Below are 18,543 nucleotides of genomic sequence, written 5' to 3' on the forward strand. Positions count from 1 at the left end.
TCCTCCCTTCTCCCTTCTGTAACATATATAAAGGTTTCCATCATGTCCTCCTCTCCCTTCTCTCCTCCTGTAACATATATAAAGGTTTCCATCATGTCCTCCTCTCCCTTCTCTCCTCCTGTAACATATATAAAGATTTCCATCATGACCCCCTCTCCCTTCTCTCCTCCTGTAACATATATAAAGGTTTCCATCATGTCCTCCTCTCCCTTCTCTCCTCCTGTAACATATATAAAGGTTTGCATCATGTCGCCCCTCTTCCTTCTCCCCTCCTGTAACATATATAAAGGTTTCCATCATGTCCCCCTCTCCCTTCTCCCCTCCTGTAGCATATATAAAGGTTTCCATCATGTCCCCCTCTCCCTTCTCTCCTCCTGTAACATATATAAAGGTTTCCATCATGTCCCCCTCTCCCTTCTCCCCTCCTGTAGCATATATAAAGGTTTCCATCATGTCCTCCTCTCCCTTCTCCCCTCCTGTAACATATATAAAGGTTTCCATCATGTCCTCCTCTCCCTTTTCTCCTGCTGTAACATATATAAAGGTTTCCATCATGTCCTCCTCTCCCTTCTTTCCTTCTATAATATATATAGGTTTCCATCATGTCCTCCTCTCCCTTCTCTCCTCCTGTAACATATATAAAGGTTTCCATCATGTCCTCCTCTCCCTTCTCTCCTTCTGTAACATATATAAAGGTTTCTATCATGTCCTCCTCTCCCTTCTCTCATCCTGTAACATATATAAAGGTTTCCATCATGTCCTCCTCTCCCTTCTTTCCTTCTATAATATATATAGGTTTCCATCATGTCCTCCTCTCCCTTCTCTCCTCCTGTAACATATATAAAGGTTTCCATCATGTCCTCCTCTCCCTTCTCTCCTCCTGTAACATATATAAAGGTTTCCATCATGTCCTCCTCTCCCTTCTCTCCTCCTGTAACATATATAAAGGTTTCCATCATGTCCCCCTCTCCCTTCTCTCCTTCTGTAACATATATAAAGGTCTCCATCATGTCCTCCTCTCCTTCTGTAACATATATAAAGGTCTCCATCATGTCCTCCTCTCCCTTCTCTCCTTCTGTAACATATATAAAGGTTTCCATCATGTCCTCCTCTCACCCTTCTTTTTTCCACGTTATACAAACTGCATTCTTTAAAGGCTCTGGGCACCTTTCAGGAATAATATTTTTCACTTAAATACATTTATTTTAGAATACTGTTTGATTAAACATGTTGCGCCGTTTGTCTTCTGCAGCTTCTGCATATCACTGTATACAGATACTGCAGTCTGAGTCTCAGTAGAAGATTTGTCAGTGAGGCTGGACTGAAGGCTGAGCTTTGAGCTCTTATTGCTTCTCTCCTGCAGGTTCCTATATAATTTAGGGCTCCTTCCCACGAATGGATTTCCGCCGCATAATTCATGGCGAAAATCCGCTGCGTTGCCCGCAGCTATTAGGTTCTACTGAACCTAATAGCTCGGGGCACACGGTGTGGAATTCCACCGCGGAATTCCACACCGTGAAATCTCCCTTCCTCACCCGCGGCATGCTCTATCTACCGCGGGTGTACGTGCGGACGGCTTCCATTGCAGTCAATGGAAGCCGTCGGTTCACGCTATCTCCCGCTGCAGTTTGAGTCTGAAGAGGAGATCAATCAGTGAATCTGGAATGGTGGCTCGGTGTAAGTTATTATGACAACAATATATATCTGTTCTGTTGTCCTAAGGCCGGCTGCACACGAGCGTGACGGGCTCCGCCGCGCAATATACTGCGGCGAAGCCCGTCACGGCGCCCCCCAGAGACCCCATACTCACCAGCGGATCCGGAGTCTTCGCTCCCGCATGAAGATTTACCGCCTACCGCGGCCGACGCGTCACATGCTTCAGACTCAAACTGCAGCATACATATATATATATATATATATATATATATATATATATATATAGATGTGTAGCGACCGCGGAAGACAAATGCTGCAACGTTTTTAATTAATATTGCAAAAATGATTGTCAGCCCAAAATAATTGAATTTGTGAAAAAACAAAAACTGCTCCCCAAAGGTTTCTGTGGCCTTCAAGTCTTTCCTGATAAGTTTTGTTCTTGAGACCTTCCACCATTTTTGTATCTTTGGACTCGTTCAATGTTTTTGTGTAAGTGAGGTCTCCAGGAGTTCGCACATTATCCCGGTGCGGCCTCACTAGGGCTCTAGACACAAGTCATCTGGGCCAGAACAGTTGGGACAGCTGACCCCACAATGTCTCATTTACATATCTAATCTATCCCGTGTCCTTGTAATTCTGCCCTCCCTGGCCCGCAGCACTGCTTACCTTTTGTAGACGACGTCCAAGTAATTTCATATCCGTATCCAGAAAAGAATGAATGAGATTTGAAAAGCAGATGAAGAATATTATTTTTAGGAAATATTGGGTTGGGGAGTTTGTTTCCACAATATGTCCCAAGCAGTTGGGCGGCCCGAGTGCTGCCGTTCCTCACCTGCAAATTACAGAAGTGGAGAAAATGGATGATTTCAGTTCTGTTAATATTTAACCCCTCCCCCCACAGGACGTAAGGGTCCATCATGGCAGCGGGGTACTTCCCGCAGCTGGACGTACGCTTACATCATAGGGATAGCGTGCGATCAGAAGAGACCTCGCGCTATCCGGCAGCGTGAGCCGGCTGTCACTGATCGGAGATGCGACCCCCACTGTTAACCCCTTCCCTGCCGCGATCTATGTAGATGGGTTCACATATGAGCTCCATCATATTCGTATGGTTGGCCTCTATGGAAGGTATGCTGCTGATCCTTGAGGTGGTTGATAATGCCTTATTAGGACATATAAATGTCATAGAGCGGATCCTCTACTTGTCACCACACACTATGGCCCAGAACAGACAGACGTAAGAGCAGTTTCCGTTCTGAAGGACCTTGTACTGTCCGGGTATTACAGGATGACCATTCCAGTGAATGGCCATTCGTAATACTACATTTTCCCCACCGCAGCAATGTTTGGCTGGTTCTAGCCTTCCATGGAAAAAAATCAGCTAGGATTGCAAACTTTTAAAGGGGTTGTCCCACTCCTAGCTGTTTCTAAATAGCTCTGTACATTGCACAGTGGTCAAGATTGGTACTACAGGTTGTATCCTATTGAAGTGAACGGGACTCTGTACCAAGCTGGGCCACTGCGCAATGTACGGAGCTGTCTGAATACAGCCAGGAGTGGGACAACCCCTTTAAGGACAGTTATTGAGTAGATTACTGAATACAGAACATGGTTCCTTACTTCTAAGTAGTCAAAACATGTTAAGATGATTTCTGCTAGATTAAATGAATAGAAGAAGAGCGATATTGAGTGATTCTCCGGAGCTCGTAGGATTATGTCACATTCCAAATTGCTTGGGAAACTCCCCGGCCAGCCCGGACTCTTTAGGTAACCGAACGACTGGTTGTATTCTCGATTACAGTCTGTAGTGAAAAGAGGAAAGGGTCGTTGTTATTCTCAATAATTAGGTTAGGAGATGCTGGTATGTATCAGAAGCTCCGAGAGCCCAGCGTCTGAGCCGTTTGTTGGCAGTGGACATACATCCGGGGGATTCCACAATGTATAACATGGCAGCGAGCCTCCAATATATTCTACTCTACTGGTATACAGGGGAATGCTTGGCCCATTGACTCCCATTGACTCCCATTGTAAAGCAGCAGTATACATGGTAAACATTTGTAGATGAGTCAGACTTGGCTCTGTTGAGTTTCTGCAAAAAGTCATCTAAGACATTGATTAGCTATTGAAAGGATGAGTAAACTGGAGCGCAGAAAGTTTTCTAAAGCATTGAGTCAACTTAAAGAGGTTGTCGGAGTTCTGGAACCCCCGTCAGCGGGTCCACCAGGCATCACAATACAAAATTCAGCAGTTACCTCTCCCCGTTCGTCCCCCTGGATCCGGCAACGCTGTTTAAAGCCTGTAAACCTGCTGTAGCAGCCAATAACAGCACTCAACCATAATCACTGAGCGCTCTCCTTGGCTGCTGCAGCTTGTCTATAGGCGGGCTCAGCAGGCGAAGTGACGTCACAGGGAGAACGGAGCCAAAGGGGGACAAGGTGAGTAACGGCAGATGTTAAAAAATCTTAATGCATGGGGTTCCCATTGACAGGGGTTTCCTTAACTCAGACGACCCCTGTAAGCTTTACTTCATCTCTACCACCCTAACAGAGGCCCAGGGACATTCTTTTGGCCTTTGTCAGAAGAATGAAGCCCAATGGACACCATTCATGTATACGCTGTGAACTATTTTTTAGATACCACACATGTAGCTTTGACTCAATGTGCACAAAGCATTAAAACCTCATATTAAATTATTAGGGATATTAATTATCCTATAATATCATATACTGTATTACCCATAGCATTATATCATGTCAGTATACATGTAAGCATGATGAAATAGAGGCGTAACTTCAACTAGTTCTCCAGGACTTTTACTATTGATGAGATGTCCTCAGGATATGTCATCTACAGTCCATCGGTAGGGGTTCTCCACTCAGGATCCCTGCTGATCAGCTGATCGCCGGGCCCGCTGTCAAGTGTGGACAGCGCTGGAAGTAGATAGCTCTGGCAACATTGCAGAGGCATTGTTTGGTACTACAAACACAACTCCCATTAAATTTAATGGGGATTGTACCTGCAGTACTAAACTGTGCCACTGCAGTACAGACAGCATGATCTGCTTCCAGTACTGTCCACATTGGACAGCAGGCTCGGCAATCAGCTGATCGGTCGGATCCTGAATGATAATTCTCCAGGATACCTGAACCTATCTGTAGCATGGCCCTGCATTTACTATGTGTTATGTGCAGTACTGATGTCTTATTATCTGATGGAGGGGTTTTTAGGTCCCTCAGGCACCAGGCGAATGAATATTTAATGGGTGAAGGTCTGACTTTGGAGACTCAATGAAGGTGCCCAGTCCCCTTTACCTTGGCACAGTGGTTTGTCCGGACAGGCGGTTTTGCCTGGTACTGCAGCTCAGTCCCATTGAAGTGAAAAGGACTATGTAGCAGTAATGGCCAAAGCCACATTGGTATATATGGAGCTGTCCCTGTGTACACAATAAATGGGTCATCATTGTTTAAAGGTCATTCTTCACGCTCAATGTGAGCCGTGTAATGACCACTGATCAAGACGATCAACGCTTGTTTATCTAGTGTTCACACCGGCCGATTCAAGATCTATGAAGGTCGAATGTCCGTAACCCATTCTGTTTCATGGTTGTCGGCAGCACATCTTCTGTTTACACATGGAGATGTGCGGCTGACGATGATCTTTGGTGCCGCATGAAAGGTGCAATCAACAGACAAACGTTCATCCAGCATTGGGCGGCAGCTTCACACGACCCGATGAGTCGGCAAACGAACATTCCTTCGAACCTTCTTTCCCGATCGGACTCCTGGCTGTAGATGGAGTCATAGAACCGTTACCAGAGGTGCAGCGGATTATCCCCTCTCGCTACTGAAAACACAAGCTCAGTTGAGTTGGGAGACCTAGCGGTTGGCCAAACTCGGGTCTATTAAGTGTATGGGACCTTAATGCTAACCATTGGTGGGATACAGTTTAATGTCCGATCATCTTCATTGAGAAGAAGCGGTTGGACGTCACAGTCACAGAGTTTTGCTCCTTATTGTAGATATTGCGTTTCTGAGTTCAACCTGTTAGAAAATGGCTAAAATAACATATCTGATCCAAAAAGGAAGAGTGATGAGTAAGGATTTACACTTGAAAAAGGCCGTGCGGCCGAAACGCGTTGTGTATTATATTTTATTCTATTTTATTAAAATCGTGGAACCTGTTCATCATTGTTGATCGGCACCATATTTGATACGCCTATTTGGATTAGGAGGCGCCTACCCTAAAGGCGCCTCCCTGAAGTAAGTGATATAACTTTAATCTCTTCAGTATACTCTATTTCTACCTATTCTACGGTGCGAGCGCTGAGGTTTTTTTTTTTCCTTTTATCTCATTTGATCCAAAAAGGAAGGGACGCTTACTTGAGATTTCATATGTAAAGCTCAGCCCATTGCCAGGCATGAATTCCTGGGACTTAAAGGTGATTACAGCTGTGCGGCCAAAGGAATAAAATTCTGGTATTTCAAATGGTTCAGTGCCGCAGTATGTATGGAGCTGCCCCAGATCACCCTGCAGACGAGAAAGGAGCACAAGAACAATGAGGAATAGCAGACACTCTATACTGCATATGGAGGAGCTCTGTGCATAATAATTGGCACTAAAGTACATGTTCACCTTTGTAGTGTTAATCCAAAGCCATGGCCTGTATAAGAAACCTTAGATACATACATTACTTATCCTGTACTAATCCAGAGTTACATCCTGTATTATACTCCAGAGCTGCACTCACTATTCTGCTGGTGGAGTCACTGTGTACATACATTACTTATCCTGTACTGATCCTGAGTTACATCCTGTATTATACTCCAGAGCTGCACTCGCTATTCTGCTGGTAGAGTCACTGTGTACATAAATTACTTATCCTGTACTGATCCTGAGTTATATACTGTATTATACCCCAGAGCTGCACTCACTATTCTGCTGGTGGAGTCACTGTGTACATACATTACTTATCCTGTACTGATCCTGAGTTACATCCTGTATTATACTCCAGAGCTGCACTCGCTATTCTGCTGGTGGAGTCGCTGTGTACATACATTACTTATCCTGTACTGATCCTGAGTTACATCCTGTATTATACTCCAGAGCTGCGCTCACTATTCTGCTGGTGGGGTCACTGTGTACATACATTACTTATCCTGTACTGATCCTGAGTTATATACTGTATTATACCCCAGAGCTGCACTCACTATTCTGCTGGTGGAGTCACTGTGTACATACATTACGTATCCTGTACTGATCCTGAGTTACATCCTGTATTATACTCCAGAGCTGCACTCACTATTCTGCTGGTGGAGTCGCTGTGTACATACATTACTTATCCTGTACTGATCCTGAGTTATATACTGTATTATACCCCAGAGCTGCACTCACTATTCTGCTGGTGGAGTCACTGTGTACATACATTACGTATCCTGTACTGATCCTGAGTTACATCCTGTATTATACTCCAGAGCTGCACTCACTATTCTGCTGGTGGAGTCGCTGTGTACATACATTACGTATCCTGTACTGATCCTGAGTTACATCCTGTATTATACTCCAGAGCTGCACTCACTATTCTAGTGGTGGGGTCACTGTGTACATACATTACTTATCCTGTACTGATCCTGAGTTATATACTGTATTATACCCCAGAGCTGCACTCACTATTCTGCTGGTGGAGTCACTGTGTACATACATTACGTATCCTATACTGATCCTGAGTTACATCCTGTATTATACTTCAGAGCTGCACTCACTATTCTGCTGGTAGAGTCACTGTGTACATACATTACTTATCCTGTACTGCTCCTGAGTTACATCCTGTATTATACTCCAGAGCTGCACTCACTATTCTGCTGGTGGAGTCACTGTGTACATACATTACGTATCCTGTACTGATCCTGAGTTACATCCTGTATTATACTTCAGAGCTGCACTCACTATTCTGCTGGTGGAGTCACTGTGTACATACATTACTTATCCTGTACTGCTCCTGAGTTACATCCTGTATTATACTCCAGAGCTGCACTCACTATTCTGCTGGTGGAGTCACAGCAGCAAAATCTTCCGGTCAGTCACTGGTCTTTCATCAGTCAGACTTACCACAGGCGAGTCCTTCACCTCTAGGTAGTTACTGGAGCAGTTCAACCCGGTCTGGAGGTGGAAGGACTGGATCTTGACTTTTACATTCTCCGTCTCTGGAGAGTCGATGGTCCAGACGCAGTTGGTGAATGGCGGGTAGGAATTAGGGTAATTGGGTGATGTTGTAGTTGTCACAGATGATGTCGCATTGTAGATGCCTCCACATAATACTGTAAGAGGAACATGACAGTCAGGACCCGCTCTCTATGTACCTGATGGACGTTACGGCAGCACTGCAAGGGTAATCTCCGTTATGTTCTGAGACTTTCTATGGGGCGCCTCCACTTTTAAGTAAGGTTGGATGATTGCAAGAAATAGAATAAAACCCTGTTCCTCAAACCTTGTCTTCAGTTTTAATAGATTCCTTGCAAGGAAGCTTCAAATTAAACTGCGGTTGCTCGATTAGCTGTTACCACACTTATGATACTTGTATATACACTGAGCGATCCCTGCATTAGGATCAGCTGTGTGTGACATCTTGTCATCAGGAACGCGGTACCACATGATGGCCGTGTATCGATCCGCTGCCAGATGATGAGCCGACCTCTCAACATTTGGCAGTCATAGGTAAATGTAGTGACTTGAGTGACTTGGACTGTGGGCAGATTGTTGGTGCCCGGAGTGGTGGTGCCAGCACTTCTGAAACAGTCACACTTGTTGACTGCTCTTGAACCACGGTATGAAGGGTGTACCAAGACTGGTTCAACCAAAGAGACATCCGACAGAAGATCACACAGCGGCAGGTCACATATGGTTGATCCTAGAGGTGAGCGTTGGGTAGCAGTTTGGTATCTCAGTAATGACCCGCCCCAGTGGACCAACTGACCCAGCAGTCCATCAGCAAGCAAGCTAGACAGATTTCTATAATGACCATGCGGCATACTTGCGTTGACTGGGTTCAGTAGACAAAGAGCAACAAGGGTTCCTCTAACGACCCCACATAATCGCCAACAACACCTTGCAAGGACCCAGGAAAGAGGTTATTGGACCATTGGGGTTCAGCAGGCTATTGGTGGTGGTGTCATGGTATGGGGAGCGTTTCCCTGGCATGGCCTAGGACCGTTGGTCATCATACCACAATCCTTGAATGATGAACACTACAGGGACCTGTTAGCTGACCATCTACACTCCTATCTTAAAGGGGTTGTCCCGCGCCGAAACGGGTTTTTTTTTTTTTTCAACAGCCCCCCCGTTCGGCGCGAGACAAACCCGATGCAGGGACCTAAAAAAAAATCCGCACAGCGCTTACCTGAATCCCCGCGCTCCGGTGACTTCTTACTTACCGGCTGAAGATGGCCGCCGGGATCTTCTCCCTCGGTGGACCGCAGGGCTTCTGTGCGGTCCATTGCCGATTCCAGCCTCCTGATTGGCTGGAATCGGCACGTGACGGGGCGGAGCTACACGGAGCCGCTCTCCGGCACGAGCGGCCCTATTGAAAAAAGAAGAAGACCGGACTGCGCAAGCGCGTCTAATCTGGCGATTAGACGCTGAAAATTAGACGGCACCATGGAGACGGGGACGCCAGCAACGGAACAGGTAAGTGAATAACTTCTGTATGGCTCATAATTAATACACGATGTACATTACAAAGTGCATTATTATGGCCATACAGAAGTGTATAACCCCACTTGCTGCCGCGAGACAACCCCTTTAAGGACATGTTTCCTGACCACAGTGCCATATTACATCAGGACAACAAACGCTGGTGCGGATCTGCAGCAGATTTCACCTTTTCAATTGAATTCCACATGAAGGAATTAAATCTGCTGCATCCAAATCCAGAGCGACTCAACAACTTGTGAAGGCGCCCCTAAAGAAACTCTGCCACACACTCTAACATTATAAGCTAAGCTTATGGGCTAAACCTAGGTGAAGCACTGAAACCGGGGATGTAAGTGTTATACTTACCTCCCCATCGTTCCCCCGGTGTCACTGCAGTGAGTGACGACTTCCAGCAATGACACCAGGGGAATGACAGGGGAGGTAAGTACACCACATCCCCAGACTCAGCGGGTCACCTACTTTTAGCCCATAAGCTTAGCTCATAATGCTGACGTGGGTGGCAGAGTCTCTATAAGGAGCTGTACAAGATAAGAAGAAAAAAAACGACCTTTGTTCCCCAGTAACAGCGCCATTCTCGTCCGCAGCAGTTTTTAACGCACCCCATCATTGTGATGGGTAATTAGGTGTGTTAAAAATCGTGAAAACGCAGCAAAATAGAGCAGACAGTGCTGGAAAAAGCACAAGTCTCCGAGGCCCTATTGAAATCAATGGTGGCGTTCTACCGCAGCGTTCAAAATGCCGCGGTAATGGTGGTCAAAAGCGCATGTGTGAGAGTGGCCTAACATTTATTTCCATATGTTAATACTTAGTGGGGCTCCTAATGACACCATATACTCTCTGTGGTATACCTTCTACTAACGTCTGATACACTTCAGCTGGTATTTCCCTCCATTCATCCTGCAAATGTCTGGCGAGTTCTCTCAAAGAAGATGAACACTGTTCATATTTCCTGACCCAACATTCCAGTTCATCCCCGAGATGTTCGTAGGTTCAGGTCAGGACTCCGTGCAGCCGGTCCAATCATGGAACATCCATATCCTCAAACCAACGTAAAACAGTGCTGGATCTGTGACGAGGCGCGTTGTCTTGTCGGAAGTAGTGTATCTTGTCACTACAACCAATGAACCAAGACCATGCCACGTAAAACATCCCCAGACCATGATGGGACGTTCACCGTACTTAACTGTCAACACAACACACAGGCAGAAGGCGTTCCCCATCATCCACCACACCAAGGAACATCTATCTAAACTGAAGATGGAGCAGTATGATTCCTCACTCCATAGAATGTTCTTCCACTGCTCAACTGTCCAATGAGGACTCTCATTACACCATTGTAAACAGGCAGAGTCATCTTTTTTTCAGAGAAATTGCCAGACGTTTGTGGGGTGAATGGAGGGAAATCAGGGAACCATCTGAAATGTATCAGACGTTAGTAGAAAGTATACCATGGAGAGTATCCAATGTCATTAGGGCTGAAGGAGCCCCTCTAAGTATTAACATAATAAATACTACTTGTGATTCCTGCTCAGGGGACCAATTACTTTTAGTAGGATAATGTATTGCGAGACCCTTGAAGAGAGAGCGCCCATATCTTGCTGATCCCATCCCATACTGAGTAGTAGGACTCCCATCTCCACTGCATCGATAGCAAGTAAGGGGGTGAGGAACTGGCCCAATGGTCACAGAAAGGATGAGGAGGGGGTAAAAACACCGGATTCTTCAAAACCAGATGGCAAAACCCAACACCATAGAGGGAAGGAAGGGGGAATTTCTTGCTATGGAACCCCCTGTATTTTGTTATGTACACCGCTGACCACAATGCCCGTGCAGTTGATGGCTGACATATTCTTTTGAGTGGGGATCCTGTACTGCATTGACTAATAATACTCACAATCAGTCGTTATATATGTAGCATTGAAGCCTTCCTTCTCCTCGCTCGCATCACTGAAGAACCAGACCGTGAGAGCGTTGCTTGAAGAGACAACCTGCGGTGGGCGATTGGAGCCGCAGTATGTCCCTTGTAGAGTGCTACTAGTGCTGCTGCCATCAAATATCTGAAATCAGAGATACAATCACAAGAGCTGACCACACTGGCCCGCTTACCTCCGGGCACAGCAGGTATATACATAAGTACACATATTCATTATCATCACATTAAACATGCGATCCCATTGGCAGGCCGCATGTTATAGAGCCGGAGGAGCCGACTGATTTGGGAAATATTCAGTATAACTTAAGTTTTATCCATTGAAATCTCTGCTCCTTTTGGGCTTAGGAGTCCAGTGGGCGGGGCTATAAGTGATTCCTTGTATAAGCATACAAAGATACACATGTATCAAATTCTCGTTTGTCATTTAACGTATTATGATAACTCTATTTACAGTATTGCAGTAGATTATAGTTCCCACAAGGCACCAATCATGTCAACATTTGCTACATCTGTAGCGGTCAGAGTAGTACTGCCCCCCGGACTGCTGACAATACAAGGAAACAATAAAGGGGTTGTGTCACTGCAAAAAGACATTTCTAACGGCTAGACATGGGATAAAAGAAAAAAAAATAGCATCCTCACCTGTCTTTACGCCCTTCCTCAGGACACGGCTGAGCGGCTCCCGTTGTGGACGTCTGGTGACTGATGTGGCCAGTCAGAGGCTGCAGCATCACTGTTTGAACTCCTGCCATCAGCGCTCACATCCTTTGCCTGGCTGCAGCCATCGCCTGATGTTCGCCGACATCCATGCCAGGAGCCGGAGCCATGGCCATGGGAGCAGCTCAGCTACGTCCCAGAAGGCCAAGGACAGGTGAATATGCTCTCTTTGTCTGTTTTATCCCATACCCAAGCCATTAGAAAAACATTTCTGTAGTGACACAACAACCCCTCAACGTGACACTTAATGCATTATGATAGCTTCAGTCTATTTACAGGGGGGAAGTATATTGTAGTTTTCACAATACGCCAGTCATGTTAAGGATTGCTACATCTGTGCCTGCCATTCACAGAGCAGGACCTCCTACTGCAGTCCTGACATTACAGGGAAAGGTTCACTTGACATTTAATGCTTCGTGATGTCTGTAAGGGGTTACGGCCATCTCAGGATCCTACTTACAGCATTACAGAACTCTGTAGTTCTCACAATGCGCCATTCTTGTCAAGGACTGCTACATCTGCAGGTATCAGTCACGGAGTAGGACCGCCCACCAGACTCCTAACATTACAGGTAGAATATTTTCTGCTCTCACCTTGACAAAATCGTAGCGGCACGATCGCCTGGACTGCGCCTCCAGGGAGAACGAGCTGAAGGTCAGGTTTATCTGCTTGTTTAGAGGGGCCACAATGCTCCACACACAATCCAGGCTCTTGTCATATCTCCCATCGCCATTGGAGTCTGGAGAGCCGAAGCGACCGGTGGCGTTAGTCAGGTAACCGCCACATCCTTGTTCGGGCCCTAGGGGACAGAATCATAGTAACTGTCCTAATAATGAAGAAGAAAGAATGAACTGATGGAGGCAGGAGCAGAGCTGTGTGAGGCTGATGGAGGCAGGAGCAGAGCTGTGTGAGGCTGATGGAGGCAGGAGCAGAGCTGTGTGAGGCTGATGGAGGCAGGAGCAGAGCTGTGTGAGGCTGATGGAGGCAGGAGCAGAGCTGTGTGAGGCTGATGGACGCAGGAGCAGAGCTGTGTGAGGCTGATGGAGGCAGGAGCAGAGCTGTGTGAGGCTGATGGAGGCAGGAGCAGAGCTGTGTGAGGCTGATGGAGGCAGGAGCAGAGCTGTGTGAGGCTGATGGAGGCAGGAGCAGAGCTGTGTGAGGCTGATGGGTCCCAGACGGTTTGGGTTCTTTCCTGCAAAACTAGGAAGTTCATTTTACATATTTATTATTATATGAAAATATGACAGAACCTTCTGCTCCGGGCCTTACAGTCTGTTCTTCAGTGGCGTCTGATGGGTAGTATTATGTGGACATGATTACGGTATAATCTTGGTGATCTATGGCAGCATTCTGCTCAGTCTGTTCTGCACTGCATGGCAGTATTATCTGAGCACTGTCTGTTCTGCACTGCATGGCAGTATTATCTGAGCACTGTCTGTTCTGCACTGCATGGCAGTATTATCTGAGCACTGTCTGTTCTGCACTGTATGGCAGTATTATCTGAGCGCTGTCTGTTCTGCACTGCATGGCAGTATTATCTGAGTGCTGTTTGTTATGTCCTTCATGGCAGTATTATCTGAGCGCTGTCTGTTCTGCACTGCATGGCAGTATTATCTGAGCACTGTCTGTTCTGCACTGCATGGCAGTATTATCTGAGCGCTGTCTGTTCTGCACTGCATGGCAGTATTATCTGAGTGCTGTCTGTTCTGCACTGTATGGCAGTATTATCTGAGCGCTGTCTGTTCTGCACTGCATGGCAGTATTATCTGAGCGCTGTCTGTTCTGCACTGTATGGCAGTATTATCTGAGCGCTGTCTGTTCTGCACTGTATGGCAGTATTATCTGAGCACTGTCTGTTCTGCACTGCATGGCAGTATTATCTGAGCGCTGTCTGTTCTGCACTGTATGGCAGTATTATCTGAGCGCTGTCTGTTCTGCACTGTATGGCAGTATTATCTGAGCGCTGTCTGTTCTGCACTGTATGGCAGTATTATCTGAGCGCTGTCTGTTCTGCACTGTATGGCAGTATTATCTGAGCGCTGCTTCAAAGTATTCAGTAGACATTATATGATATTATTTGGCATTGTATGGCGGTATTATTATTATCTCAGCTCTATACAGTTATATATATATTTGGCACTGTACGGCATTGCTTTGAACAGTGTGGTGATATTATCTAATTCACATGGCCGGCTGCGACAGGGTCCAAGTCTGAAATGACGGTCTGCATTGCGTTCCTTCCACTCTTTAACCCTTTCAAGATCCAAAATTTGTCCGTTTTTCATTTTGTTTATTTTTTCGTCAGCATGGCTGTATGACTGCTTGCTTTTTGCAGGACGAGTTTTATTTTTTAATGGGACCATGAAATGTATATTGAAAAACATTTAACAATTTCTAAGCGAGGTAAAAAGGGGGGGGGAAACACACCTCCACCATTTTTGGGGTGGTTTATGGTGTTCACAGTGCGGTACAAATGACACGCTGACCTTCCTCTACAGATCAGGACGGTTACAGCGAAACCAAAATCATAAACTTTTTTATGTTGTAATACTTAAAAAAAAAAAATGAAAACAGTGTGTTAAAATAAAATCCCTCCAGTCTCCGTGTTCTGAGCCCCGGCGGTACTTTTCCCTCCGTGGACCCGCGGGAAGGCATTTTTGTGGATTTGAGCTTTAGTTTGTACTGGAACTATTTTGAGGTAAATACGGCTTTCTGATCACTTTTTATTCTTTTTTTTGGACGCTGGTTGAGCAAAAAAGCGCAATTCTGCATTGTTTTTTTTCCTGGCAGCGTTCACTGTGTGATGAATTATTGGATGCTCTAATAGATAAGCTTTGTATACAGACGTGTGACACCAATTATGCTTTTTTAAAAAAATATTATTATTTACTATTTAATTGGCCGCTCCAGCAACAACACATTTTTCCATCCCTGCTCCCCTCATCTGATTGTCTGTCAGACTCTGGAGGTCTCCTCTATGTATTCCAGCCACTTCCCTAGAGTGCAGCCTTCAGTCTCATACTTATCAGGCATCATCTTTTGAGTGGGATTTTTTAACTTTCACTTTCCAATCTGTCCCATGATGCATCAGTACAGCATTAGCTAGAGGCTATACTATTTCTGCCTGCTGGGGGGAGAGTTTAATTGTCATTAACTTCTATATTCACCTAAATAAGCTAGAGACCATAAGCCTATAGACAGGAGGATGAGCTGTGATCTCCTCTATTATAACTGTGTGATCATCATCACTAACTATAACAGGAATGTCTGTTCTTCTAGGCAGATTCTGTGGCAGATTCATGCAACATTATCACACAAACTGAGAATCTGACTAGAAAATGAATCCATAACCCCAAGTAGATCTGAGCGGGTCAGACCGGAGATCACATGACCTTCTGGGGAATTTCAGACAGAAAGGATTAACTAACTTAGCTAAGACTGGATCACTTATATATGCTGTGGGGATAACTACATAGTGAATGCATAAAAAAAATCCCTGGACTGGCCCTTTAAAAAGTAACCAAATAAATAGCTGTTAGCATATGTTCACGCGTGGTGAATTTGGTCCAGATCTGCTCTTAAATCCGCAGTTTATTTTAACTGTGGATTTTGATGCAGATCCGCAGCACATTTCACCCTTTTGATTGCAGGGGTCAAACCTGCTGCGGGTCTTCCCCAGTGGTGCAGATTTTGACATAAATGTGAAGGCATCCCTAAACTTATTTTCACTTTTCTTATTGTTTTTGTTTATTCCCTTAGAGGACTTGAACCTTTGATGGTTTGATCACATTTATAATATACTGCTATACTTTTATATTGCAGTGTATTGTACTTTTAACGTCAACCTTTGCACATGGCAACTGAACGGCACTTTGCGGTCTCATCACAGGGAGGCGTTTGGGTGACAGACAGGGCCCACTTCCTCTGTCAAACCATTGAAATGCCACGATCAGCGCTGACCATGGAATCTAAAGGGTTAACGGCTGGGATCAGAGTGATCTCCAATCCTGGTCACTGTGTCAGAACTATTCTACAGCTGGTACCTGCGTGTAGTGCAGCCTTGGGCCCACGCCGTACTAAGCGCCTGACTAAGGGGTTAAAATGAAAGTCTAGATTCAGCTCTAATGTCTTCTGTATTAAAAAGCAATGGAGAAAACCTGTTCAACCGAACGGCAAAAATAACGCGGCAGCGTGTCAGCCAAGAAAACCCCAACACTCAAAGCAACAGCGCCTGCGTAAGACATCACTAGAACACTCCAGCAGGGGGCGCTGCAATGCAACAAACACATCCAAGCTACACAGGGCATTGCCTGGCAGTAATAAGAATCAGCAGCCGGCAGGAGAAATGATTATTATATACAATCACAGATAAGAAACATGTCAGAACTAGTGATAATATCCGGATAATCACAGGACACCTCTTCCCCCGCGCTCACAGGACCCCCTATCAATCAGAGGAGAACAATCCGACGCACTGCTGCTATATGAGACGGACGCAGGAACACCATCAGCCTTTAGAACGAGACGCTCGCAGACTCAACCGAGTCCCTGGATCAGCAGATATAGCAACGGGCTGGGGATTATATACTAGAGCCCCGCATATAACAGTATATATATATATACACACACTCATTGCCAAGACCAATCCATCAATCCATCCCCTATATACACTCGTTGTCACTAGCCTACCTCCCCTAGAAGTTGTCAGATGGAAGAAACTGTGTGATTGTAACAATGATAGAAGTGATCAGAGCAAAAGGATTTATTGTGGAGAACCGACCCCTTGTAGGGGTACCCTGCTGTACCGCCTCTAGTTTGGATGCAAGATGTGATACGGGCAGGCATGGAGGCTATAGTACCCTGCTGTACCGCCTCTAGTTTGGATGCAAGATGTGATACGGGCAGGCATGGAGGCTATAGTACCCTGCTGTACCGCCTCTAGCTTGGATACAAGATGTGATACAGGGGAGCATGGAGGCTCTAGTACCCTGCTGTACCGCCTCTAGCTTGGATACAAGATGTGATACAGGTGGGCATGGAGGCTCTAGTACCCTGCTGTACCGCCTCTAGTTTGGATACAAGATGTGGTACAGACGGGCATGGAGGCTCTAGTACCCTGTTGTACCACCTGTAGCTTGGATACAAGATGTGATGCGGGCAGGCATGGAGGCTCTAGTACCCTGTTGTACCGCCTTTAGCTTGGATACAAGATGTGATACGGGCAGGCATGGAGGCTCTAGTACCCTGTTGTACTGCCTCTAGCTTGGATACAAGATGTGATGCGGGCAGGCATGGAGGCTCTAGTACCCTGTTGTACCGCCTTTAGCTTGGATACAAGATGTGATACAGGCAGACATGGAGGCTCTAGTACCCTGTTGTACCGCCTCTAGCTTGGATACAAGATGTGATACGGGCGGACAGGGAGGCTCTAGTACCTGAGAGTGGGCATCAGGGAGATTCAGAAAAGTGGCAAAGCGAGTGGTGCGCTGCGTGCAGACCAGTTTTTCCGCTGTATTCCTGCAGCTATTTAGATCCTGTCTACAATTTACGGAATGTGACTCATAAATAGTAGTGGTAACCCCTGTATCACATCCACAATGAATGCAGACCCCCTGAACTAATACAAATACAAATGTAGACCACCCAGACCCAAGATATATAGATCACAGACCTCAAAAATATAGACCCCCAGATCAGAGGCGTAACTTGAAGCTCCCGGGCCCCGATGCAAAACTTGTAACGGGGCCCCCAACTATAATGCTTTACTCATAGTACTTGGTTCCCTATATGGAGAAGAGAGGCCTTATAGGCCCCCTAAGGCTCCTGGGCCCGGGTGCAACCACATCCCCTGCAACCTCTATAGTTACGCCCCTGCCCCAGATTAGAACAGACCTAACAAAATGCAGACCCCCTGCAAACACACAGCAGAACCCCCCACTGTTTAGTAACCAGCTCTGACCCCACTTGTACAAAGACCAGACCATACACTTCATTCTAAAGACCCCCGAACGGACCCCACTTTACACAGACCTCAGACTGAATATAGACCTCAGACCCCCTAATGAAATATAGCGCCCCTTGGAACACACATCTGACCCCCTCCCATTTGTACAGTAAGCAGTCTTGACCCCCCACTACACAGACTCCAGATCAGACCCCAGTGTATGCAAACCACAGAACAGACACTCCATACCAGACCCCCCAATTATACAGGCCCAGACCCCATTTGTACACCCCCCAGGCTTAACTGTCAGCAGGACAAGTCATGGTGAAAAATACAAGTTGTATCTGCAGCAGCAATATCATCCCAAAGCGGGTCGGCCGCCATATGCAATAGTCAGGGAGCCTCAGACCTCCAACTCCATGAGAATCCAGTAGCCAGAAAGTATCAGACCGGCAGCCGGCAGGGACGCAGAAGAAACATTGGTTCATTCCCATCACACAGAAATAGCCGCGACGCTCCGGCCTTCTGTTTCTGCTGCGGTGGGAGAATAAAACAATATTTGTCCTGCGTTCCTACCGGCTGCCGT

At 46.1% G+C, this 18,543-nt stretch overlaps 1 protein-coding gene across 1 annotated transcript in view; it reads right to left on the reverse strand.

The window, feature by feature from the left end:
- CUBN (cubilin) overlaps positions 1-18,543 on the reverse strand; it is a 258,671-nt gene that overhangs the window by 9,148 nt on the left and 230,980 nt on the right. Inside the window, exons 56-61 of the mRNA XM_066584717.1 lie at positions 12,607-12,812; positions 11,258-11,420; positions 7,762-7,970; positions 6,036-6,183; positions 3,277-3,458; positions 2,323-2,488 (exon numbers count right to left, since the gene is read on the reverse strand). Of these exons, the coding sequence (XP_066440814.1) occupies positions 2,323-2,488; positions 3,277-3,458; positions 6,036-6,183; positions 7,762-7,970; positions 11,258-11,420; positions 12,607-12,812 (1,074 nt within the window). The remainder of the gene's footprint in view (positions 1-2,322; positions 2,489-3,276; positions 3,459-6,035; positions 6,184-7,761; positions 7,971-11,257; positions 11,421-12,606; positions 12,813-18,543) is intronic.

This window comes from Eleutherodactylus coqui, chromosome 12 (genome assembly GCF_035609145.1).
Source record: "Eleutherodactylus coqui strain aEleCoq1 chromosome 12, aEleCoq1.hap1, whole genome shotgun sequence".
Classification (NCBI taxonomy): Eukaryota; Metazoa; Chordata; class Amphibia; order Anura; family Eleutherodactylidae; genus Eleutherodactylus; species Eleutherodactylus coqui.